Source organism: Lactuca sativa, chromosome 9 (genome assembly GCF_002870075.4).
Source record: "Lactuca sativa cultivar Salinas chromosome 9, Lsat_Salinas_v11, whole genome shotgun sequence".
NCBI lineage: Eukaryota > Viridiplantae > Streptophyta > Magnoliopsida > Asterales > Asteraceae > Lactuca > Lactuca sativa.
Genome location: NC_056631.2, coordinates 10,641,095 through 10,667,718, shown reverse-complemented (window position 1 = coordinate 10,667,718; position 26,624 = coordinate 10,641,095). Strand labels below are relative to the sequence as shown.

General features: G+C 36.5%; 2 protein-coding genes and 1 long non-coding RNA gene across 8 annotated transcripts; 2 read left to right on the top strand and 1 right to left on the bottom strand.

Moving 5' to 3' along the window:
- Nucleotides 1-3,218: 3,218 nt before the first annotated feature.
- LOC128128842 (uncharacterized) lies at nucleotides 3,219-3,794 on the bottom strand. Its single transcript, XM_052767614.1, has 2 exons — nucleotides 3,605-3,794; nucleotides 3,219-3,556 (listed from the first exon to the last, which is right to left on the bottom strand). The coding sequence occupies exons 1-2, from the start codon at nucleotides 3,792-3,794 to the stop codon at nucleotides 3,219-3,221; spliced, it is 528 nt and encodes a 175-aa protein (XP_052623574.1).
- Nucleotides 3,795-13,461: 9,667 nt separating this feature from the next.
- Nucleotides 13,462-20,046, top strand: LOC111881264 (histone deacetylase HDT1). Of its 2 annotated transcripts, XM_023877678.3 has the most exons (7): nucleotides 13,462-13,557; nucleotides 14,087-14,371; nucleotides 18,552-18,651; nucleotides 19,020-19,090; nucleotides 19,168-19,391; nucleotides 19,538-19,601; nucleotides 19,810-20,046. In XM_023877678.3, the coding sequence occupies exons 3-6, from the start codon at nucleotides 18,636-18,638 to the stop codon at nucleotides 19,587-19,589; spliced, it is 363 nt and encodes a 120-aa protein (XP_023733446.1). In that variant the 5' UTR covers nucleotides 13,462-13,557; nucleotides 14,087-14,371; nucleotides 18,552-18,635; the 3' UTR covers nucleotides 19,590-19,601; nucleotides 19,810-20,046. The 2 variants fall into 2 exon arrangements, with proteins under 2 accessions (XP_023733446.1, XP_023733449.1); XM_023877681.3 differs by lacking the exon at nucleotides 14,087-14,371 and having other exon boundaries at nucleotides 13,476-13,557.
- Nucleotides 20,047-21,092: 1,046 nt separating this feature from the next.
- LOC111881307 (uncharacterized) lies at nucleotides 21,093-23,062 on the top strand. Of its 5 annotated transcripts, none has more exons than XR_006186644.2 (7): nucleotides 21,095-21,290; nucleotides 21,391-21,495; nucleotides 21,594-21,838; nucleotides 21,941-22,129; nucleotides 22,222-22,458; nucleotides 22,598-22,718; nucleotides 22,804-23,062. It is a non-coding gene; the product is annotated as an uncharacterized LOC111881307 (long non-coding RNA). The 5 variants fall into 5 exon arrangements; XR_008226219.1 differs by having other exon boundaries at nucleotides 21,098-21,495; nucleotides 21,594-21,700; nucleotides 21,808-21,838; XR_002846764.3 differs by having other exon boundaries at nucleotides 21,093-21,296; nucleotides 21,594-22,129.
- The last annotated feature ends 3,562 nt before the right edge of the window (nucleotides 23,063-26,624 follow it).

The window sequence follows — 26,624 nt, the reverse complement described above, 5'->3', positions numbered from 1 at the left end:
CCTGTGAACCCGTATAAATAAATGGGTTGGCGGGTCATATATGGGTTTATGTTCCAAACCCGTCAACCCGTGACCTGTATATTTAAATGGGTCGTCTTTGGGTTGGCATAGTTTGACCCGCCAACCCGCCAACCCGCGACACGTCAACCCGAACACGACACGATTACCAGGCCTAATTGCAAACTCTTTCTCGCTCTCATACGCAAAGCTACTTTCTCCAATCTTTGTGAATATTTGGAAATTCGCACCGCCATCGTATTAATTCCTTTGTTCTTCGTTTCAGAGCATCTGCGTTTGACGTTTCCGCTGTCTTTTCCTCAAAGCACTTACAATTTGGACTCCAACAATTCCGATTCATAAGGTATGTCAATTGCAAATTCTTTCTCTGTAAATTTTGTTGATTTCTAAAATACTTCTTCAATCATGCTCCCAGTCATCTATCCTGTCTACACTATATTGCAATTCAAGTATGGGTTTGTTCTTTGTCGATTGTAAATGATATTGATTTTCTGTTCCATTTTCAATTTCAAATTTATTCCTTTCCAACTTTGTGGGTTTGACGTTCGAATTTTGGGTTTGACGTTTTCGTCGCCAACAAACGGTTGTGCTCTGTTGCCGCCTCCAATTGTTTACACTCAGTTGAAATTTGAGGTGTGGGTATGTTCTCTGTTCTTTGTATTTGATATTGATTTTTTGTTCCATATTCAATTTCGAATTTTCTCTCCTTCTTCCTTTCTAAATGTATGGGTTTGACATTTCAAAAACCTTCTCGATCAGGAATTTAGGATATCGATTTCTGGATTTTGACATTTTTGACCCCCTCTTCATCTTTAAAATAAAATTATAACCTTGAAAATTAGGGTCTTTGAGTTTATTGGTTATCAAGGTTGCTATAAAATGACATTAATCGAAATTAGGATGCTATAAAATGACAAATGAAAGTAAGTATTCCCCTCCAAGATAATTACATCAGATGCATTCACCTGAAAAACACACAAAAAAAAGTTAAAAAGATAGTATTCAACTTAAACAATGTATACATAACATATTGGAGCAAAAACTGCGTGTATTTGAATATTAGCTTAAAATAATATTAAGTCATTTTTCTAACTTTTAAGATTAAAATTATAAACTGTTTAGAATATTAGCCTAATAAAAATTACAATATTGTGTTGGAAAATGGTCATTTTACTGGGTGTAAAGGGCTCCACTTGTGGCATGTGGGAATAAAAATGTTATAGAACTTTGTGCTTACTATTTTAACAGAAATGTTAATCATATATGAAATATGTTCCTCTTTGTAGGCGTTTTAGTTGAATTTATAGCAATGTATGTTTATTTTGTTGTTCCAAATCTAATATCTTTGATTAATGACTAATTTAGTTTTTGTTTGTGTGATGTCTCCTAAACGACGAAAAATGGCTATTTTTTTTAAAGTATAATGCTATTCTTAATAGTTTTGTTTTTAAGTATAATGTTATTATGGTCTTAGTTCACTACCGGTTGTGACATTTTTTAAAGTATATTTCAATTATTTTTAGTTTTTTAAAGTATAATGCTATTATGGGCTTAACACTTAAAAAAATACCATTATTTTTAGTTTTTAAAGTATAATGTTATTACGGGCTTAGTTTGCTAACAGTTCTCACATTTTTAAAGTACAATGTCATTCTTTTTAGTTTTTTAAATTCTAACTGCATACAATCTATTCAATCATTTTACTAAAAAAGTTACATTTTTAAAGTTAAAGGCCTATATCGATTCACAAATTTATAGAAAATGAATGATTGGTTGATTTGAAGCTGTAAAAATAATCAGGTTAAGTTGTAGAAAAACCATTACTTTTGCAGTTTAAACAACTTATCATTTATGTTTTTAGCCAAAATTGTGAAGTTGGTGATTGTCAAATTCACCGCCTTTGTAACATTGAAAGGTTTTTATGGTGGTGTTGAATTGGGTTTGGATATATTTGTGGAATTTTTTTGATTTTGTTATATGTTTCAGATTTGTATTTGATGGGAAATGCCCATGTAAAATGGCTAAAATCATCGATGATTATATTTAAAACTGGTTTTGTTGTGGATGGGTGAGGTCTATAGGTCTGCATGTACAAGATCAAATGGTTTTAAAGTGGTTGATGTGGAATTTTTGAAAGGTAAACGTTTGTGTTTAGCAATTTGACAAGAATGACAAACGAATGAATGATCAACTTTATTGCAAGAAATATGTTTATTCTGATTAATAAAATGCATTACATGAGAACCCGGATGACCTGGTCTAAAATGCCAAAGAGACATACTAGAAGAAACAAAAAAAGATGAAGCTTGAGCATTGGTTGGTTTAGTGAAGGGGTAGAGTTCACTGGAACTGTTATGTCTCGTCAGGTGCTTCCCAATCTTGTAATCCTTTAAAGAGAAACCATATTGGTCAAATTTAACAGAAAAATTATTATCACGACAAAATTTGCGTACGAATACAAGTTTTTTAATGGAATGTGGTGTGTGTAGTATGTCTTTGAGATGGATAGGTGTAAATGGGTGAGGTAAAGTGGTGTGGCCTGATCCAATTACTGACACCTATTCACCATTTCCAACAACCACAAATTTAACAGAAGACACACTAGGGATTGAGATTTTACCTGGGTCAACATTGAGATGGGTAGTAGCACCTGAGTCCATATACCATTGATCGTCATTTAGGTCTAAATTCATGGTTGAGAAAGCAACTTCGAGTTCAGAAGCGGCTCTAGTGGGTTGACACCCGAAAAGTGAGCTTGAGCCTATGGTTGTCTTGACTATTGTTGAGCAGAGGAGATGGTCCAAAGAGAAGCCCATCCAGGTTGAATGTGATGTGGGCAAGGTGGTGGTGAAGCCCACCAGGGTGCAGTCCAGTATGGTGGCGGATAGTTGGCCAACGGAGGATGTGTTTGACCAGATGGAGGACCCCGACGGTTATTTGAGTGGGATGTCGTTTGGCGACTAGGGGCTAATTATAGGTCCTGTTGTGAGACACAGGAGTGTTGTTTCCTGGTGGTCGACGATCCGGATTGCACTGCTGGTGTTGACAATTTTTGTTTCCATAATCGTCACGACGAGGAGTTGGATTAGCCGGGGTTCATGGTTAATGGTGGCGACTATCTCGGCAGGTGAGTGGGAGTCCCGAACGCGTTGGCGCTGATTTTCAAGCATGGAACACGCAATATCCCATGGAGGTAGGGTTTAGTTTAGGTAAGCTCCTACTATGTCAAATTCAGAAGGTAAACCATAAATGACTTGAAGAACCAGACAATTCTCATTCACCGGGAAATCAACATCGTTTAGTTGACGTGCCAAATCTTTGAGGCTTTGACAATAGGCTTCTAGAGACGACATGGCTCGAAGGGTCAGGATGTCGAATTCGTTTTCAAGTGCAGCAGCACGAGATCCTTTGTTTTTTAGGAAGATGTTATGTATTTTGGACCATGTTTCATATGCAATGGAATCCGGTTCAAGAACCCTAACAAGGAGGTCATCGGATATTGTCCCGTAAATCCATTGTAAGACAATAGCATCAATTTCTGACCATGCTTAATATGTTGGGTCTGTCTTCAATGGAGGGTATGTACCGTCGATATGGGCAAGAACTTTGTAGCCTTTGGCGTGGAGCTTGAATAACCAAACCCATGATGAGTACGAAACCTTGGTACCATCGAAAGTTCGAATCTTGTTTTGTGTGTTTGTAATTGTGTAAGCAGGATGGAAAGCTTTGGCAGGGTTATGATCAGATTTATCACCCACTATGAGAAGATGGGACATATCAGAAACAAAAGAGAGAAAAGGGGTAGGGCGGTACAGCCTTGGCTGCACCAGGAAGAAGGAATTTTCTGGTAAGGAGCCTTTGGCTCTGATACCATGTAAAATATTGAGATTCCAATGCCTTATTCATTGATACTCATCTGAATAAATACAAGAGGTATAGAGGTATTACATAGGAAAGTCTAACTAACAAATCAACTAAATAAGTTATAGATAATACACAATAAATATATAGATACAACACATAAATCTGAAGTATATAACAAGTGTATATTTCGGCTAATAGTTATGACATTTTTTTTAAGTATAATGCCACTTTTCCAAATGATCAATTTTCCCCTCTTTACATGTAATTCTGATATAGTTTTTTAAAATCTAAACATTATTTTCTCTATTTTAATTTTGAAACTATATTATACCCTTGGTAATATGGTCAATGGTGAACTAAGGGTCATATTTTTATGGGTTTTTTTTTTTCATTTTGGAGTGAGGTTTGTCCTTTTATTTTTTTGATGTAAAATTGGTTTAATATGGACAATTTTTTATGTCAAAATGTTCCAATAAAATTGTCAAACTGAAAAAAGAATATGTAGCTAGATAAGACCAAAAATATGCAAGTTGGCTGACTAGTTTTTGCTATCAAAGTGGTTGATGTTTGCTGTTAAAAGGATCCTTTTGACATTCGTTGGCTGTGAAAAAAGTCTTTTTTGTTGTAAAAATGGTATTTGTTTGTGTTGATCATTGCTTTTTTGTTTAATAAAAAATATTCAAGTTGAATGGTTTAATCTATTATGAAAGAAAAAAAAACATGGTTTTTAACTTTTTATATTGGTGTTAGTTTTCGTTTAAATATGCTTGTTTTTTATCAATTAGAATTTTTATTCTTTTTTTTTTTAAATAAGTTCGTTTAAATATGGTTTTTAACTTGATTTGTTATGAATTTGGATGTGTCACACCCCCAAACCGGAACGGCGGAAACGTTCGGAGGCAGAGGACGTCATATGTAGTATCACAACACATGCATCATAGTAATCAAAGTAACAAACAACCATTGCATTAATATTAAAGTGTTTACAAAGTATATGATTCACAAAAGATTGACTCCATAAGTAAATAACAAAACAAGACATGAAGCTACTATACTCCATCTTCTGAGCCCCAGAGTGCATACCTGTCTACTAGTTTCCTGAGAATACAAGTTATTTTGAAAGAGTAGATCAAAATTTAAGCTGTTGAGTTCATAAGTAATTTAGTTATGAAAAGTAAATTATAAGTTCTTTTGAAAAGTTCGTCCGTTCCTCCAGAAAATCCTATATTTTCTGATGTGATGAATGATAAGTTAAAATGACTATACAATTCCTTCTATGAGTACTAAATGGATACAAGTTATATAAAAATTTAGAGTAACATACAATCGATTGTGTTAATCTGTCCTAAGTCTACAACCGAACAAGGAACAAGAAAATGAGGCGGAAGTCACACATCCCATTTTTGGTTAGATCTTCATTTTATATAACCCTGGTGTATTCATTTGGTACTTACAAAGTTAACTGTAATAGTTCTTTATATTTGATGAAAACATTCATTAAGAAAATCATATATTTCCTTTAGTAAAAAATGGTAACCACAATAGGTTCTTTTATAATCACTTAGTTTATACTAGCTATATATAATCTAATATTGAACAGACAGTTAAATGAGTGAATCTGCCCTAAGCTCACAACCAAACAAGGAACAAGAAGTAAGGCGGAGAGCACACATCCAACTGCCTATCAGATATTAATTATATATAACCTGATGTATAAACTAAGGTATTATAGAATTAACCACTAAAGGTCCTTTAAGTTATAATGTTTTAATAAAATGAATTAAACCTTTTACTGATAAGTTTCTAGTTTAGCCTACTAAATGTCCTATCTAACATTTACGTTTTTGTACTAGAAAATGATATACTGAATTTGTATGCTAATGACCTGACCCATACCCGATACTCCTTATGATTACTTAAGTGTTGTTTGTTTTTTTTTAAAACCACTTCAGACCACTTATTGTTGCGCCGCGCAGCACACATGCAACACTTGGCCCTTCACAACTGTTTGTTTTTCAGAAGACTTCTGACTTAAAAACTGTTGCGCGTGTGCTGCGTGGCGCAACACTAAACCAACTGCTTCAAACCTCTTGACGCCTTAGTTTAACTTACTGCAGTAGTCTGTAGACGTTAAAAAACAAATATACTTTTTATTACATGTTGCAGCCGTTTGTTCCACCCTTTCTGCTACATAGGATTGCAGAGGTGGTCCGCAGACTTCATGCATTTTCTCTTCGAAAAAACAAACAGCACATTAGTGTATACAGGATATATATATATATATATATATATATATATATATATATATATATATATATATATATATATATATATATATATATATATATAGCTAGGATCGAATAAATAGTAGATTGGGTGAATCTGCTCTAAGCCCATAACCACACAAGTAATAGGAAATGAAGTGGAAAGCACACATCCTACTGTCTGTCGGACCCGATTAATATATATCCCTGATATATCTACTGAGGAATCATAAAGTTAACATTATAGGACCCCTTCTAACTGAATGTATTAACACTCGACTGTTCTGATTGTTTTTTGTGATGATGTATGTTTTCCCAAGTTTAAGACTGTCTTTAGTAGAAAATAGTTTGCATTAGCTTTTATGTGAGAAGATCACTATATGAATGTAATGGGAAAATGAAAGTGTATAATAATGTTGTATAAAGTAACTACTGAAGCACTAACTACCTTAAAACCAATTTTTTAATTATGGTTAAAATGTGATGTGGTTATAACCATATTGATTGACAAGTATTTAACACGACGACCTGCTGGCGTTGAAATTGATGTGACATTTGTCACCCCTTGGCATGCCGGCCAAACTGTAGCGAACAGTCGGGATGCGGGATTGTCAGTCCCGTATAGATCTATACACACAATGCCCGCTCTCCCTCCAGGAGAATCTGGTTACAAAACGCGGCATAACAAGTATATTTCTATGCCGTGAAGTAGTATCTCACATTATTGTTATTTGTTCTTGTTATCGTATGTTCCTTCCTATTCTTGTTATAGTATGTTCATTCTTGTTCTAGTTATAGTATGTTCTGAACCCCTATCTATACCTATTATAGTTTACTAGTGTGTATGTTTTGTATAGTCCCAGATCTGTAGAAAATACTCGATTATCTACTGAGTTATGTTTGTACATAAAAAACGGAGTTTTATAAACAACAAAGTAACATAACTTAAAAGAGTTTTTGAATTGATTTGATCACTTACAAAAGCATAAGAAATCATTTAATGTGATGGGTATCACATGTAAAAATTAACACAATATCATTGTGTTCAACTTGTATTCCCCCCCTTAAAAGCATTTAAAAACATTTAAAAGATTGATTACAGGGATATGAACTCACCTTATGTGGGTGATTCAACTAACATGTAAGGGGAACAACTTTAGGAACTAACATGTAAGGGAAACAAGATTAGGAGTGAAATGAGAGCTTTCACTTGATGATACTTGAGAGTGAAAGGGTAGCTCACGGCCAAGAAGAGAAGAAGTGAAGAAAAAATGGCAAAAACTCATATATATGCTAAGGGTTCACGGCTAGAAGAGTGTTTACGGCCGTGAACAGGGTTTATGGTTGTGAACCTCATGTGATGGATTTTCTGGTTCGGTTGCAGCCTTCTGATCTCAAGCTAATACTTCAAAACACTCAATCCTTAAGTGTATTAGGCTTATAACTCATTAGAATGACCCTTAACAAGGCGAAAAGGCAATAGAATTAAGTCTGACTTTGGTTGATTGGATTGACTTTACAAGATAGAAATTTACGGGTTGTCACAGGATGTTGGGGGCTATTTTGTAAATTGTATCCTTAAATTGAAAAAGATATTATGGGGAAGGACCAAATGTGTAAAATATGCATAAGTTTGAGTGGAGCGGGACTTAAACTTGATGCCTCATTTCATCCCATTGCATCACCTCAACCCTAAACCTAATACATCTTCAGCCGCCACCTTTATCTCTCCAATCTCCATCAGCCACCGCCATTTCTCCCGTAGTCTACTTGCACCACCGAGCTCCACCGTCGCAGTGACATTGCGTTGAAGACAAAAACTAGTAACACCCGATTCCCAGGTATGATATTTTGTTCCTTTATTTTTGGGCTTTGTGGGGGAACTCGGCGAGTATGGTCACGGATTTGTATGCGAGTTCACAGCTGGACTCGGCGAGTTCATGAGTGGACTCGGCGAGTCCACGTTGTTTAATGAAATCCTAATTTCCAGGGTTTGAGAGCTATTTAAAGGGCCTTATGGCCGTCATTTGCGGCCACCAACCCCCAGAGAGAAACCCTAAAGAGATCCAGAGCATATGTGAGGAAGGAGAGGCTAATCTTGAGCTTTGGTGGGTGTTTTTGCAAGAAGGAAGTGTTTAAGGCAAGAGGAGGCTGAAGGAGGTGCGATTATTGGTGGTTTTGAGCTCATAGAGATTGCATTGAGGTATTATTCTCGGACCTTCTTCAATTTTGGTGTTGATTCTTAGTGTTAGGGTTTTCCTAACCCTTTTAGAGATTGATTAAGTGGTGTATTTGGTCCCTTCTCGAGTTTGTGTTCTCGATCTGGACCCAAAGAGGTCCAGAGACCTTAACCCTTGAAGCTTTATGAGTCATTTTGGAAGTCATGAGCTTGGAATGTCATTTTTGGGGCTAAATCACCATTTTGGACCATTTCTATGTTATTTGTGTGTCAAGGTCCGAACTTTACGTGATTATCATGCTTGGGGAGGCCAGATCTATGATTGTATGGAACAGATCTGACCTCATAAGTCGTTTTAAGTTTGTGCATGGCATGAACTCGCCGAGTCCCAAGAACAGACTCGGTGAGTAGTATGAAGGTTGCCCGTTAATCACTTAGTGAGTGGACTTGCTAAGTTGGGGGAATGACTTGGTGAGTCAGGGAGAGTCAGGGGTCAGAGTTCAAGTTGGAACTCGTCGAGTTGTTCTTGGGACTCGGTGAGTTGAGTCGGGGTAGCCCCGCGATTCATGCCAAGTGGAACACGTCCGGGTCAAGTTTGACCGTTGACCTTGTTGACTTTTAGGGTTGAGTACAGTTGTATTTATGAGAGTGTTACTTTATGTGATTAGGCAGAGGCTAGATCATAGTTCTTCCGAGTCAGATATTTTCCGAGACATCGAGGTGAGTCTTCTCACTATACGTTACCTAGAGTGGTACTATGTGATGACCAGAGGGTATTATGTGTTATGTATGAGATTATGTGCTATGTGATATCTGTATGTTGTATGATGATATAGACCGGACCGGAGGGTCCAACGAGCTATGACCGGACCTAAGGGTCCAACGAGCTACGGGACTGGAGGGTCCCGCTGAGACACATTGACCGGAGGGTCGTATTATAGCCTTGAGTGGCGTATGTTCTGGATGTGGTATTTTGGGGAACTCACTAAGCATTTATGCTTACAGTTGTTGTGTTATGTGTTTCAGGTACTAGTGATGAGCGCGGGAAGGCGTCGGCATGAACACACACGCATTGGAGTTTTGTAGAGATTCTGGGGAAATGTTTTGTGATAATAACATTTGATACAATGTGTTTGAAATTATTTATGAATGAATGAATGTTTTTAAAAATGAAAAATTATTTTGAAAATTTACGTTGTTACCAAACTGCCATTAGAAGTCATGGCAACGGATAATCGGAAGAAACACACTCGTGGGTGTCGTTGTTGTTGTTTCTGGTAGAAGTCGCCCACCCTTTTCACTTATTCTTCTGCTCCATTGTCGCACGTTGTCGTCGCTGCGATTAGTGGACCATTTTATTTCGGCTAGCGTATACCACCGAGAGCAAGTGGCTACATGATGCATGCTTCATGTGTATGTGTAGTAGTTGCAAACACTCTCTATCTCTCTCTCTCTCTCTCTCTCTGCAACTGTCATTTTATCAACCTCCGACCACCGCCTGCCACCACAAGGGTGGTTGTGTTGGGTGCATGTTCAGTGGATCTCGTGTAGGTGAGTATGTTGTTGCTGCAATTCGAAGGCGTGTGTGTGTATTCGGTTGGCCGAAAAACATGGGAAACCACCATGGCAGCCAACCATGGTGGCTATCACCTTGTCGCCATCAACCACCATGTTAGGTGGTTGTGTGCGTGAATTTTTGTTCATACGGATGTTTTTCTACATTGGTGATGTAATGGAAGCTGATGGCCGAATTTTAGCTCGAAAACCACCACCACCACGAGGTGGTGGCTGCCGCCGTGAGCCGCCATCGACCACCACTGCTCGAGGTGGTAGTGGGTACGGTCCGACTTAATTAACCCTAATTAACCTGAAAACCTAATTTGGAACCTTATTAAACATTAATTAATCTGAAAGCTTAATCTTGGATCCAATCGGAATGTGCTTGAGCTGGAAACCCTAATTCGGGTTTAGAAAACCCTAATTTTGGGAGATGTTAGTTTTGGATTGTCGAGACCCGCGTTTGGACCAAGTGGATTGAAGTCATAACTTATGCCCGATTACGTTGTATATTTGGCCTACTCGAGTGATGGACTTAATGGATTAAGTCCTTAATGGGTTAAGTAAGAAAACTTAACCCTAATCGTCATTTTACGTGAAAAACTCTAATTAGGTTTGGGTTATTGTTGGGTCATTTCTTGGACTAAGTGGCTATGGGCCTTCGTGGGGCAATTGGGAACAAGTTTATGGACTAAGGAAATTATTGGGCTTTAGAATAAGGCCCATTGGAAAGGCTTGGGCCCAATTTGGAATATTGAGCCATAGGTGGGCCATAATTGGGCCTTAATGATTATGATATATATTGGACCATCGGAATGCTAAGTGCACTGGGATTTTAAATGGGCTTTAGGGTAAGGCCCATGTAAGGGGTTTGGCCCAATTTTGAAAATTGGGCCATAAATGGGCCTTAGCTAATTGTTTGGCTTTTGGGCCTTCAAAGTGTGAGTTTGAGCCTTGGTCTTGGACCAAGCTAGGTTAGGGGTGGAATGGTCTTTTCACCTTAAGTATGGACTTATGGTTATGCATTGAAACCCAAATGTTAATTGCGTTTTGTTTTGATGTTGACAATTCAGGGATCTGTCAGCCAGCAGCTAGAGATTCATTCGCGGGACTTCAGCAGTGCGAGGTGAGTCTCTTCACTGTGTAGTATGGGTTGAAGGCACCAATGAAGGCCTATTTGGTTTATGTATTATAGGAAGACCCAAGGGTTAGCCATAGGAATTATGTATGAAAGACCAAGAGGCGACTCCTGGCACACTGTATGTTATTATGTATGGTAGGAAGACCCGGGGGTTAGCCCTAGGCATTATGTATGAAAGACCAGGAGGTGGCTCCTGGCACACTGTATGCTAATTGGCTAAGTAGAGTAGTATGCATGTGAGTTGTCTTTATGATGCTTGCATGGAATACCAGGAGGTGACTCTTGGCACTTGTCTGTAAGACCGAGGGGGTGGCCCCCGACTCGACATGAAAGACCACGTAGCGGCCCATGACATAATGGCAAGACTATGTTCGGCACATAACATTTTATTTGATTATGATATATGAATGATATGTATGGCTCATGGTTATGTATGACAGTACGTGATTTATGTGCTTATGTGCTAGACAATATCCAGTTGAAAGAGACCGAATGAGTAGGCCAACACCCATATATGCTAGGCAGTATGTTGATATGTATGGTATGTGGTATTAGAGAACTCACTAAGCTTCGTGCTTACAGTTTTCAGTTTTGGTTTCAGGTACTTCTTCTTCAATAGGAAAGGAGTCGGCATGATCACAACGCATCACACTATGTTTTTCGCACATGAGATCTTTGGGATTACACTCTGATGATGTTTATTATGACATGTTTTTATTATTGACATATTGGTTTTGATATGGGATGACACTATGAATGTTTTTATACTACCGGTTTTCTTATATTAACTTAATTAAAATGAAATTTTTGGCCTTAAATTTTGGATGTTACAAAAAAAAGAAGGGATGATAAAGATGTTGATGTCACTAAAGATGGAAATGAAATAGAAGTTAAGGAGGATGAAAGATGGTATGGTGACTGGTGGGACCCAACTTAAATTTCTCAAATTTAGTTTCAGGTTTAGGGCGAGGAGATTATGTGGAGTCTATTAATTTTTTTAAATATATAAAAAATAAATACATAAATTAGAAAATCATTTAAAAAATAAATGAATATATAAAAAATAAATACATAAATAAGAAAACTATTTAAAAAAATTAAAAAAAATGGCACAATAGTCTTTCGAGGTAAGACAGAGACCAAACGCACAACAAAAATAAACAGTAGGAATCATCTGAGTTCAAAAAATAAGTTAGAGACCAAACACACAAATTACCCGAACCACAAGGACCATTTGTGTAATTTACTCTTATCTTTTTGATTTGTTCACGTCTAGGTAACTATTTTTTTATACATCTAGGTAACAAACGTTTTGGAAGTGTTCACATATGACCATTATGACCAGTTATGAGCAGATGTAACCTGCTACAGCCGGTCATAATGGTTATACGTGAACACTTACAAAAAGTTTATTACCTATATATGTAGAAAAAAAAAGATAATTACCTAGGTGTGAATAAGCAAAAAGTTAATTACCTTAATAAATTTATTTCATTTTTTAAAAAAAATAAAATTATAAATAAAGTACTAACAAACAAATTAATACTTGTAAATTTGTAAAAATAAATCATTATTATTAATAAAAACTCAAACTTTAGTATTAGAACTAAACCAACAGAAATAAAATTAAAAAGAGAAAATGACAAAAATAGTCATTTACACTAATTATATTACAAAAATAGGCAAAAAAAACCGAAGTTACAAAAATAACCATGAATTTCGCAGATGAAATAATCCCATCTGTGAAATGGGCTTTCTATCTGCGAATATACAAGCAGCTTAAGCACAACTATGCTTTAGCTGCTTGTATTCGCAGGTGGTTTATTTATTTATTTTATTTTATTTTTTTCTCTATATATATTGAAATTGTAAGGTAAAATCGCAGATGGAATAGCCCCATCTGCGATTTACTCTGATTTCATCTGTGAAATTGCGTTTTTTTTTTTTTTTTTTTTTTTTTTTTTAAGTTTAATTATGAAATCAATTGGTTTGACTACGAAACAATGTTGTTGAACAAGAAGTTAAAGTTATGAATAGACGTGTGGTAGATAAAACTAAAAAGAAAAAAATTTGAAGTCAAAAAAATGAAAAAAAGCATGTTTACGGGCATTATGTTGATGTTGGTGATGTACGTTTAGATATAACCGAGCTACAAACCAATTGATTTCATAGTTAAACTTAAAAAAAAAAAAACGTAATTTCACAGATGGAATAAGAGTAAATCGCAGATGGGGCTATTCCATCTGCGATTTTACCCTACAATTTCAATATATATAGAGAAAAAAAATAAACCACCTGCGAATGTACAAGCAGCTAAAGCATTCATAGATAGAAAGCCCATTTCACAGATGAGACTATTCCATCTGTGAAATTCATAGTTATTTTTGCACTTCGGTTTTTTTTGGCTACTTTTTGTAATGTAATTAGTGTAAATTACTATTTTTATCATTTGTGTTGTAAACCCTAACTCATCGACGCTCCTAATTTCTTTCAGACTTTCTCCCTCTCTCCCTTTGCAACGATGAAGTTTTGGGGTAACGAATTATATTTCTATTTCATTATCTATACACTCTGTTTCGATGAAAAAATTGTATGCACCGTGATTTGGTTTTGATAGCGATGCAAATCTCCAATTTGATTTACCTTGATGATAGTCATCGTTTTGCTTTTATATTAGAGGCTTGATATGTAATGTATGTTATTATCAATTTTATTGTCTGTGCAGATGTGTGTGGTTGGATCCCAACTTGTGTTTGTCTAAACTAAAAGTAAGAGGATGTGCAAGTGTTGGTGTTGTGTTATATCATACTATATATTATATGTTGTCCATGTTTGAAATTGGATTTATAAGATTGCATTCAGGACTGTTGTTGCTATGTATGTATGTTTCAAATGTACATGATATGGTGATTGTGGCCTGGATGTGTATATAAAAATATATAATGTGAAAAATGGTGGGTTTGTTGTTTTCACATCTCAATTGTTTGTAGCACTAGTTTAATTTATGTTTTGTTATGATGTGTATTACATTACCTTTTTGAAAATGATATTGTTTGGATTCAGCTCGTGAAGTTAAAAGTGGTCAACAGTTTGAAGCAAAGATTCCTGAAGGTTTTTATTTGAATCTTAGTCATGTATCAGTTGGTGAGGCGGATGAAGAGTCACAGGAGTCTGGTTTGGTGCACATAATTGTTAATGGAAAAAAACTGGTGCTTGCAGCCCTTGACCGCATGTGGCTCTCATGCGAATCCGTTAATGCGGTATTTTTCAAAAACTTCCATATCTCTCATACTTTGAGCAGGGGGAGTGTTTATCTTTACGGAACCCTAGAGGAATTGGAAGAGTCAGGTTAGTTTTTTGTCTTGAAGATTGACGATTGATTGATGGTAACTATGAATTAGTTAGTATTTCAAACCCACAGACCTCTACAAACTTAACCCCTTGTTCAAATTCTTGACAAAATACAGTTTTAGATCTTTGCACTTTTAGACCAATTTCCCATAATATCTTTCATTGGGTGTTATTTTGTTTTATCTATTTAATTATTTTTCTATACTTATGAGTATTTAATCACTTAATACCCTTTTATTCGTTCTATTCAACAATTAAATTCTTTAGAATTTTATTCCTAATTATATAATTTTTCACATCTCCTCCCTGGCTCCCACGACCATTTCTGATGTTGTCATTGCAAATTTACAATCCAAATCGCCTGCCTCCTCTTGCGCCTTCCTTATCATATTATGATCAAAGAGCGGAGTAACTTCAATTATTCTCAACATACAATAGAGAATGATCTTCTAGATTTATCTATCCCTACCCAGGTGGTAAAATATCTCTCAAGCATAATCTTTTAGCACAACCAACCCTCTATGATGCTGTAAGTTCTACTCCTGTTGATTCCATATTCCATATGGCACTTCAACTATAAATGGAGCACTTCAATCCTTATAGGTAATTAATGCATCAATATGTATAGAGCAACAACTACGGCTTCAAGCTCTATACTGTGCATCGAAATTTATGAGAGTATATATGTATAGAATTTTCAATTATATTCTACATCTGACTATATATAAAAGGAGGGACATCTTATTGAAAATCTATTAAAACGTGAAAGGAAGGATACCTGACACCATATATGTCGGGTGTAACTGCAGTCTCTATATATAGTAGTGAGCTGGAAAGCCCTTGCATTAGCCTTCGGGGCTTTTGGCTCCCATCCTTGATCCTCAAAGCAGTGGCTGGAGCCTGAACTGATCCACTAAGCATGTTGGGATGTGCCCAAACTGGTTACATTCAAAACAATACTTTGATTGCAATCCCTAGCTACTCATGTCATGTGACTTGACTCGCCACACCTATAGCACACTCCGGTCCCCAATCTACATTCCCCAAGAAGCTTCTTACATCACAATTAGGGCCGGTATGCCCCCTTATTCTCATTTCTATCATTAGATGGCTTGCAATTTCTTAATGGGTTGACTTGAGGCTTCTGTCATCCTCATTTTATAATCAGGGGTCTCAAGTTCTAACTCTCTAATACCCATCATCTCGTTCAGAGTCTTACACCTTGCAGTGACAACAAACTCGAGAATATAAATATATATATATATATATATATATATATATATATATATATATATATATATATATATATATATATATATATATATCAGCCTTCAACACATTCACATTCAAATAGCGCAGCAGCATCTTCATATCTTCTGTAGCCACGAGATCTGGGCAAAAGAGGGTTTTCTCCAGGTGATCTCGTTCACCAACTCTGCTTCATCGTTATCCTGTTGATCTCTACCAACGGTATGTATTCTTTTTCTTTCTTAAATAACACTTTGAATTCTTCCCAAGTTATAGCGGCCACCTCTTGTTTTCATCACCAAGCTCTCGCCCCATCACACAACAAGATCGTAGTTGAAGGTACCTTTGCCTCAGCAGGAGGACAGAAACAGAAACTGGTGCGAAAGGCACCCTCAACGTCAACTAGCCATCAAGTGCTAACCAACGACTCCTTCTTCCCATGAAACAAGGGCGGTTTGCATACCTCCCTGACCCATGCTTCTAGCATTCTGCATCGCAACACCAATCTTTTCATCATCTATGTCTTCCATTTCCGCCTTGAGTTGTGTAAACAGCTTTGGGAAGAGCTCATGAATAGCTTCTCGAACCTCACTCACAATCAATCCCGGCCTTGAGGTTGGGCGTCTTAGAACCCCCATATCCATTTGAGTGCGCGGTTTGACACAAAACATTGTGTTGAAAAAAAGAATAATGGACACAATTGATATCCACCATAACGTTATGTGTTGGTAAAATGCCACGAATTACACATATATACTCATTCAACACATTCATCACTTGGTTAAAGGTTATCAAACTCACCGGTAACAATATATGACATCATTATCAACACTATTAGAACCAATAAATGCCGCACAACCATGCATGATGCATACCTTACAAGAAGGACCATGTTTCACCTCAAGCTCATCTAGAAATGCACCTTATCACTCCAATTTCTCATTCTTGCTCTTGAATACCTCTCCATTTTCATACAAACTTGACCTTTGAAGTGTATCCTCACCGGTGAGTGGATGACCCGCAGATCCGGACCGTACCGGAAAAAACCCGCTAACAGACCAGACCAAAATTACATGCAACCGGGCCGGTTCCCGATTTCAATTTTTACCAAATTCCATTTTTCGGGTTAGGACTGGACCGGACCCGGAAGTTTTGTGATTATAATCAGACAGGAAATGAAATAAAGGTTTTTTTTATTGGCGTATAATGACAATACTCTCCTCCATTATGTTTAGCGCGAAAAAATAATTGGCTACCTCTCCCGTTGTCTGACTACCGCAATACACAAGTTTTGTTGCATTTATTATTTTAGGTACTTAATTATCTAGTTGAATGGTATGTATGTCAAGGGTTTAATGTTTTATACTTCAAAATATTTTCGAAATATATTTAATTACTGACAAACCTTGTAGGCTTATATAGTTATATTTACTTATACATGCAAATTATAATTAGAGAAATTAAATATCCTTGTACCTTTTATTCCTACTTTTCTTCCTACCTATTTAAGATGGTGACAATTGTAGAAATTTAAAATGTCAATCAAATTTAAATTAAATTTAATGACACTTGTCACCATCTAAAATAGGTAGAAGGATAGTAAGAACAAAAAGTAGGAGACTATGTAATTTCTCTTATAATTATATCGTGTAGGACTGATCGACTTATAAAAAAGAAAACATTATATCCTTATCAATGTAACCTATATGTATATTTGAAGTCATGTTCAAAAGTTTACTTATGTAATCACTATAATGTGAAAATGTTCTAAACGTTATCTTTATTCATGTAATGCTTATGATATAAGCAATGAATGATTCCCGCCAAATTTTGCAACATATTTATTTGGTTGGTGTAACTGTTGCTAAACTGTAACATACATTCATACCTTTGTTGAATGAAAAAAAAAAAAAACTAATATTTTTGTTAAAATCCGGTCCAAGACCTGAAACACCTGGTTAGGGGAACCGACACACCCTAACTGGTCTGGTTTTCGGTCGATGAATTATAATAAAAACGCTCTTTGGGTTTTAGTTTTCGGTCCGGCTTGGGACCATTACTCATCCCTACTTTGAAGTGTATCCTCACCGTAACTGTTTATGACCATTAAACAATTATAACTTGTGATGGACCAAATCCTAGGGTTAAGTTATAAAAAAGTTAATTTTAATGTGAATGAATTTTTTGCATATGATGACTAGGGGTGACAACGGTGTGGTTTTAAAGCCAAACTGAGCCGAAAACCACAAAGTGCAATTTTTTCATTCTAAAAGCCATTGGGTACGGTTTTCAATAGATTAAATATGCATGATACATTTTAAAAACTGACAATAAAAAATACTAGTTAATTACATGATCATTGTGTTAATATCCTTATAAGTAAAGTCGGGTACGTATTCGGTCGACCTAGTATCAATTTAGGCTATAAGGTTTGCGTATAATTTGTTTGGTATATTCAAATATACGGGTTAATTTTTCACTAAATATAGTCATTGTTTTTTGTCAGTTTTAACTATATACAAGTATGTCTGCTATACAACATTTGTGTTTTGTAGGGGTATAAGGTTTGCGTGTAATTTGTTTGGTATGTACAAATACCTGATCAATTTTTCATGGAATATAGTCGTTATTGCGTGTCAGATTAACTATATACAAATATGTATGCTACGACATTTGTGATGTGCAGGGGTAGACAGACTCCATTTTACCTTTTTTTTTTTAAAAAAAAAGACGAGTTAGTATATCTCCATGATCGAATACATGACCTACTTATTATAAAAGTTAAACATTTATGATATTCTAAAATGGATTATTATTTGTTTCGCTTTTTGAAATCTTGGATACGGCATTTTGCTCTTTAGTCTTTACATGCCGGTTTACAATTAATGACAGAAAGGTTTCATGGTGCCTTTCTTTAATCTTTTCAAAGGTTCATACACTTGAAAGGCCCAAGAGACGTTGAAAGGCCCAAGGCTACGGTCATTCTTTTTTCTCGAATCTCTATCTCCCTGCAATGGAAGCGTTTCCAGGTAACGATTCATCTCTTTCATTTCTAGTATTTCAGTATCTACACGCGCTGTTTCTGTTTTCCTTTTCATTTATGTCGTTAGGGTTTCTTTTGGATGAAAATTTGGACCTTCTTTGGCTTTGATATCGTTTAAATTTGTTCACATGTTTTTTGTTTATGTTTTCAATTTTATTATTGTAGTGGAAATTAACTGGAATGCAGCTCTTTTAGGGTTTGGGGAGGTTTCAAATATGGCAATTGTGGTGTTTAAGGGTTACATATAATGTATATATGAACACGCACCTTGCTAGCTGCATCCTAAAAATGTTTTCTTTTTTGTTTTCACATCAGTTGTTTTTAACACCGCTAACTCATATTGTTTTGATTTAGATTATGAGGTTAAAAGTGGCGAATCGTTTCATGTAAAAGTTCCTGAAGACAAAGTTGTGCTTCTTACAAAGGTAAAACACGTGATATGCTTATTTTGCTGCATTAAGAATTAATAACAATACAAGTAACTAAAATTCTTTGTACACAGGCTTATCTTAAAGAAGATACGGAGAGAGTAGACAAAAACAAAACAATTTATTTGCGCCTTAGAGTTGATGGAAGAAGGCTGGTAGCTGGAAGCCTTCACCCTCAAAGGCGGCGTGAACAAGTTTTGAGGTTGACAATTGACAAAGATTTTCAGATCTCACACAGTTTAAGCAATGGCAGTGTCCACTTCTCTGCAGCCATAGCTGATAAAACTTGTGGTTATCGATATCCTTTTCTCAAAGTCAAACATACATGCTGTTTTACTAACTTAATTAGAAGAATCTTTAAGTTTATATATATTGTTTAAATAATATATTGAAGTTTGATGTTGTTGACTCCTTGACCAAGTTGCATGTGTGTTCTGTAATCACTTATTCTAAAAGTGATACAGATTCTACAGATTTTGATGATGAAGAGGAATAGACACCAAACAAGGTTAGTTTTGACAGTTTTAACTGAGATATAATTTTTGCGTGAGTGTTGTTTTGATATTTTAGATTTTACCTTGCTTTATATGTTAAATCCATTTTATATGATTATATAATGTGAACATATTCAAAGAAGAAAAGAAAGGTAGAAAAGTCATGTGCAAATCTTTATTTTGTTTTGTTTTCATAAGTAAAAGTCGGTGATTGCATTGCAGGGGGTTCAAGACAATGGTGACGAGTGATTGATGAGGGGTTGAGGGTTGCAGATTAGATTTCATTGAAGAGTCGTGAGGACTGAGGATGGTTTCTAAATTCTAATATAATGCATGTTGTTTACTGTTTAGTATAGTAGGTTTGTTGGAAAAAGACATCAAAATCATATATTACTCTCTTTATTTGTTGTCTTGAAGATTGGTATTGATGGTAATTATGAATTGGTTATTTCAAACCCACAGACCTCTAGAAACTTAACCCCTTGTTCAAATATCCCAACTCTTTCCTGTTATTTCAATCACCTATAGCTATGTAGTAATTTCAGTTCTATACACATAACATAATAACAATCTACTTTCTGTTCTATTGTTATATACAACATAATAGCAATGAACCACCTTACAATTAAGCTGGATTACTCAATCGGATATTCCTGAATTTGTCCTCATCTGGATGTCTTGCTCTTGCAACATTTATGACACAAATTAAAAGAGGCTCGGAAGCTCTCTTGTATTTGCAACAAAGTTAATAAAAAATCTATTCAATTTGCACACATAATTGCAGTACAAAATCTATTCAATTTGCACTCTCTTATGAGATCTACATCTACCTTTGTTGTTCATGCAACACCTGGTTGGTTTTTTATAATAAAGTTTCATTATCTAAGCTAAATCTTGTTCACAATCTTAGACATAAAAACATGATGCGCAAGCTACCACTAGTACTAGGTTATAGCCCATTGAACCACGGTTACAAAAATAAAATAACATAACGAAAACATAGTCATTGCTATTTCCAGAAACAGACACACACATAGAAGAACACACCGAAGCACTCACAAAGAATCACACACAAATATGAAAGTACAATGTTATAATACAATTAAAATTTAGTAGATTTTTCGATATACTTGGAATATAAATAAAAATACAATATTATTCCTACATTTATATGTTAATAACAAAACCAATTGAATGTGTCATTTTTTTCCTTGTACGATAATTGAAAACAACGGTACATACACTATGAACGATAAAAAAAAATATGTAAGTAAATGTTGCACTGATTAAATAAGTACATTTCTATAATAACCTAAGATAGATTCAAAAGGCATTATAGTTTTATGTATTTGTAAACATTAGCCTTCTACTTTAAACAAGTAGATAGTGCCACTACTTTAAATAAGTACATTTATATATACATAAAAGCTTAAAAAAGTTGGACAACAGTACCTTTTTTTTCTCTTTCCTAACTTCACACGGTACTTTTGTTTTTCTTATTTTGGACACCGATACTTCATACATTTTTCCTTCTTGTCTTATTTTGTTACCGCCTTCTTCTCTGGTTCGTTTTCCACGTCGCTGCCCTCCTCCTCCAATACTCTTTCTTTCGCTTTTCCTTAGTTCCTCTTTATTTCTTCTTCACTCTTCCTTACGTCTCTCTCCCTCGAAGGGCATACAACAGTATCCGATTGAGCGCCACCGTAACTGTTCACCTCTGTTTTTTCTGATTTCCTTTGTGAATGTTCCTTCTTGGTGGCTGATTCATAACGAGTTGAAGGTAACGTTTTCTTCTACTTTCAGGGTATCGGCTATGGTGGTGGGGTTTCTTGCTCTTTCTTTCAGGATGGCCGAGGGTATATATTCTACACCGCCATCACCACTTCCCCTTTATGAGCTTTGTCTCAGGTTCGATTTTATGATTTAATCTTTTAGTTTTTATTTGGTTAGGTTTTTATGACCTTTCCTTGATCGATTGTTACATCTTTTTATGCTTTACTTCCCAGGAAGGTATATATTCTACATGTCGGTTGAAATAAATTGTTGTATAGAGGCTGTTAATATGCTAAAAGGGAAGTGCACTTGTAGTGTTTGTGGAAATGCCTAAGAGAAGGTAATATGTTTCTATTATCTGTTATAGATCAAATATGCTGCAGGTTTGTACATGTTTCTATTATATGTCATCAATCATCAGTCATGTTATTTTTTTCATATGAACAGATTTCTAAATCTTCTTCAGAGCTGGAATTAGGTAGATTAAATCATAGCTTTTCTTGGATAGATATTTTATAATCTACACTTAAATTACATGTGATCTTTCAACAAGGTTATGATATTGATATTGTTGTTGCAGAAAGGTAACTCTTTTGTGAAAATGGTATCTACTTTCATCATAAGCGGATGCTTAATTGTTGCAATTAGTGTAATGGGTCGGATCTTTTTGCCCCGTTTTCAAAATGGGCAAAACCGTTTCAGTGGAAATCAACAGCCCCAATCATCACATACTGATTCAGTTCGTCTTTGGTCCATGGATCCTACTATGGTATGTAATTATATATGCATATGATGCTTTCCAATTCCTCCTCACTTGTGTCTTATTATTTCAATGGGCATTTATGTCTTTTGTGTTGATAGTTGGAAGAGGTTTGTATTTAAATTTTGAAGAAAGTTGAAGCGGTTTATGGGTGGAGTGGAGAGATAAGAAAAGAAAGTGGTGGTGGTGTATCAACAGGTCAACTCCCTGGTTACCTAACAAGATTGATTCAAGTTGACAACAATAATGCCACGTCAGCATCATCCACTATCACTCCAACCGATAAAACTGACCATGATTTGTTATTAGCATCTGGACATAAAGTCGCAAGTTATCAGGTTTTCTTTCTTATCTTTTAACCCAATAAAAACTATAATAGCCAGTGTTTGGTAATGATGGAATCATGGAAGGAATGGAATGGAATAACTCATTCCATTCCATCCAAAGAATAGATCGTGATATGAGCTCAAATTTCAGATTGTGATATCATCAGAAGGGAAAATAGTAGGATTCCAACCCACGAGCCTTCTTGCTGTTAATAATTGGGCATCAAATCCTTTGACCCAAGAGTTATATGGAAGGAAAAAACTCTCACCAGGTAAGATGATCAATTACAAGTCTTTAAACATTTTTTATATTATTAAATGTTTTATATTTATTATTCTTTTTAATTATTGGGGCAGGATTCTTAGAGCCTTCATTGAAAATCAAACAGCCGAAGGAGGTGGTTTTGTTAGAGTTGGTGATGTCAGAAATTAGTGGCTCACATTTTGTGTTGGTTAGACCGGTTAATGTGGAGATTTAAATTTTTTATTAGGAAAAGTTAACATAAGTAAGTATAGATGTTGAGCTAATTGGATCGATAAATGTAATAAAACTATGAATAAATGGTTGTATTGTTCTTTGATTTAATTCATAAAATTAGATGCATGTTAGAGGGAAGTTATTATGGAGTGAAATAATTCGATATCATAAAGAAAGATTGAACTTATTAATAATGGATGATGACATGAAATTAATAATTTTAGTTTTGATTTACATTTTTTTTATGTGTAAAAGTAAGGCTTTCAAAAGCCACACAATTAGTTGATAGAGATTTAGAGGTAAAAAAAAACTTATAATTTTAAAAAACATTTAATTTGGAATGATGGAATCATGGAAGGAATGGAGTTGTTCATTCCATTCCATTGCAATGTTGTGATGAATTTCTTGAATTGCAGCTGAAACCGGATGCAAAAAGCCTGGTATTATGCTTTGTGGGCCCTACAGATGTCGGGAAAACATCATTGACATCATCAATTTGATATGAACAGACTCAAAGCTGCAACTACTATTAGCTTAATGCTTAAAAGAAATCAACAATTGGGGCTCTGATAGTTCGAGATTCAGAGAGATCTCCACAAAAAAAGATTAAAGTTCATAATTCATGTCCCTCCCAAGCCGGCCCTAGCCCTTATTACAGCATAAACGAAAATCACCATACTAGGAAACTTAATCACAAAAAATAAAGTCTATAATTAACTTTAATTAAATTACTAATCGCCCCTTGCGTTGCGTCTCTTATAAACTCGGCCCGATCTCCCTTGATTCGTATCAATACCCCGCCCCTGAAAATCCACCTTGTCCCCAAGGTGGAAATCAGGAAATTGAGCTTGTATAACTTCGATATCCTCCTAGGTCGCCTCATCCTCCGGTAAATCCTTCCATTTCACCAAAACTTCCCGCTTTCCTTGATGTTTCCTCAACTTCAACACTTGTTCCGGCACTACCTGTACTTCCATAGTCTCTGTCAATCCTTCTGGTAAATAAGATAGAGCCTCCTGGTCACCAATCATATGCTTGAGCTGAGAAACGTGAAAAACCGAATGGATGGTTGCGGAGGCTGGTAATGCTAGGCGATAGACTAATTTCCCCACACGAGCTAAAATGCGAAAAGGACCATAAAAACGTGGTGCTAGTTTAGCATTATGCCTTCCAACCACCGTATTTTGCCTGTAAGGACATAACTTCAAATAAACCAAGTCATCAACTTCATATTCCGCATCTCTCCTTTTGTGATCAGCTCGGGCCTTCATCACCTGTTGTGTTTTTGCCAACTGTTCCTTGAGTTCCTCTAACACCCCATCTCGCTCCCACAGGTAATTATCTACCTCAAACGTGACTGCCGTGCCAAAATCATAATTGAGCAGACTAGGTGGGTCACGACCATACAAGATTTTAAAAGGAGTTTCTTTAACAGATGAATGATAGGATGTATTGTACCAATATTCCGCCCATGGTAACCATTTCACCCACTGTTTTGGTTTACCTGACGCAAAACAACGCAAATATGTTTCTAAACTACGATTCACAACCTCGGTTTGACCGTCCGTCTGTGGGTGATATGCAGTGCTATATTTCCACTTGGTACCTTGGAGTCGGAAGAGTTCTTTCCAGAAATGACTCAGAAAGATTTTATCCCGATCCGACACCACTGACAAAGGAATACCATGTAACCATATAATCTCACGAATGAATGTGACAGTCAACCACAACCAAGATCACGCTATACCCTTCCAATTTTGGCAACCCTTCTATGAAATCCATGCTTAAATCCTCCCAGATCCATTTTGGTAATTCTAGTGGTTGTAAAAGGCCTGCTGGTGCCAAATTCGAATATTTATTCTGCTGACAAATGCCACATTTGGCTACCCGTTCCGCCACGTCCCGCCACATGCCAACCCAATAAAATTCTCGTGCTAATCGATGGTAGGATTTTTGAGTACCTTCATGACCCCCCACCACACCCGCATGCGCTTCCTGGAATAAACGGTCAATCCAAGAAGAGTGGGAGGGCAACACCAAGCGATTCTGATAGAAAACCAATCCATCTCGAATCTCATATTCATTCATCTTCTCATCTCCGGCTTCGATTAAACTAATCATGGCTAAGACATCTGGGTCCCGTTTTAAATCTAGTAACAAGTCACCCTTATTACTGGTGTGAGAAACCACGAGTTCAGACAACCGTACCCCATCACCTCGTCTCGACAAAGCGTCGACTGCTCCATTCTCCTTCCCGGGTCGATATAAAATTTCAAAGTCATACCCATATAGTTTCAAAATCCACTTCTGGTACTCTCCAGACACCACCCTATGATCCAACAAGTACTTCAATGCTCGCTGGTCAGTGATCACTCGAAAACGTTTGCCCAACAAGTAGGGCTGCCATTTTTGAACAACTAGAACAATGGCCATCAGTTCTCTTTCGTAGATCGACTTTTGTTGAGCACGCATTCCCAACACCTGACTAAAGTACGCCACTGGTCGCCCCTCTTGCATTAGTACCGCCCCTAAACCATGACCCGATGCATCCGTCTCAATGACAAACTCCTTGGTGAAATCAGGGAGAGCTAAAACAGGAACCCGTGTCATTGTGTCTTGTAACTGTCGAAATGTGCGGGCTGCCTCCTCATTCCAATGAAACTAATCTTTTTTAAGTAGATCAGTGAGTGCCCTTGCGATTTTTCCATAACCTTGCACAAGTTTACGGTAATATCCTGTTAGTCCGAGGAACCCTCGCAGCTCACGTACAGTATTAGGCTCAGGCCATGAGGTCATAGCTAATATTTTCGCCGGATCAGCCATGATGCCGCCTTTTGTCACTATGTGCCCAAGGTATTCCACCTTATCTTGACCAAAAACACACTTCTTGCGATTACAAAACAGGCCCTCAGTTCTAAGGCAACCAAAAACCCGTGTGAGGTGCTCCCGATGCTCATCTATCGACCGACTGTAGATCAATATATTGTCAAAGAAGACGAGAACGAATTTACGCAGATACAGCCGAAACATCTTGTTCATAAGTGCTTGAAACATTGATGGGGCATTGGTCAACCCGAAGGGCATCATGAGGAATTCATAATGCCCTTCGTGGGTCCGAAATGCCGTCTTTTGAATATCTTCCGGTTTCATCAGAATTTGATGGTACCCAGATTTTAAGTCAAGTTTGCTGAAAATAACCGCGCTATGTAGTTCATCGAGCATTTCGTCAATAACAGGGATAGGAAACTTGTCTAATATTGTTGCCTTGTTAAGAGCCCGGTAGTCGACGTAGAATCGCCAATTACCATCTTTCCTTTTCACTAATAACACTGGACTGGAAAACGGACTAGAACTTGCTGGATTACCCCTACTGTAAGCATCTCCTCAATGAGTTTTCCACCTCGTCCTTCTACAGTTGGGGATATCGATAGGGTAGTACATTGATCGGTTCAGTCCCGACCCTCAGATTAATGGCATGCTCATGTCCACGAGATGGGGGTAAACCTGCAGGTAGCATAAAAACATCAGCAAAATCAGTTAGTAAGTCATCCAAAGCCGGTTGCACTTATGATGATGGCCCCGTAGCAACAGCTAAATTCTGAAACTCGACCAAGTAACCCTCGGTTACACCTGGCAGGTCGCACACTAGCGCTTGTAACGATGTCTCTGCTCTAGTCAACCCTGGCTCCCCCTTTAGTGT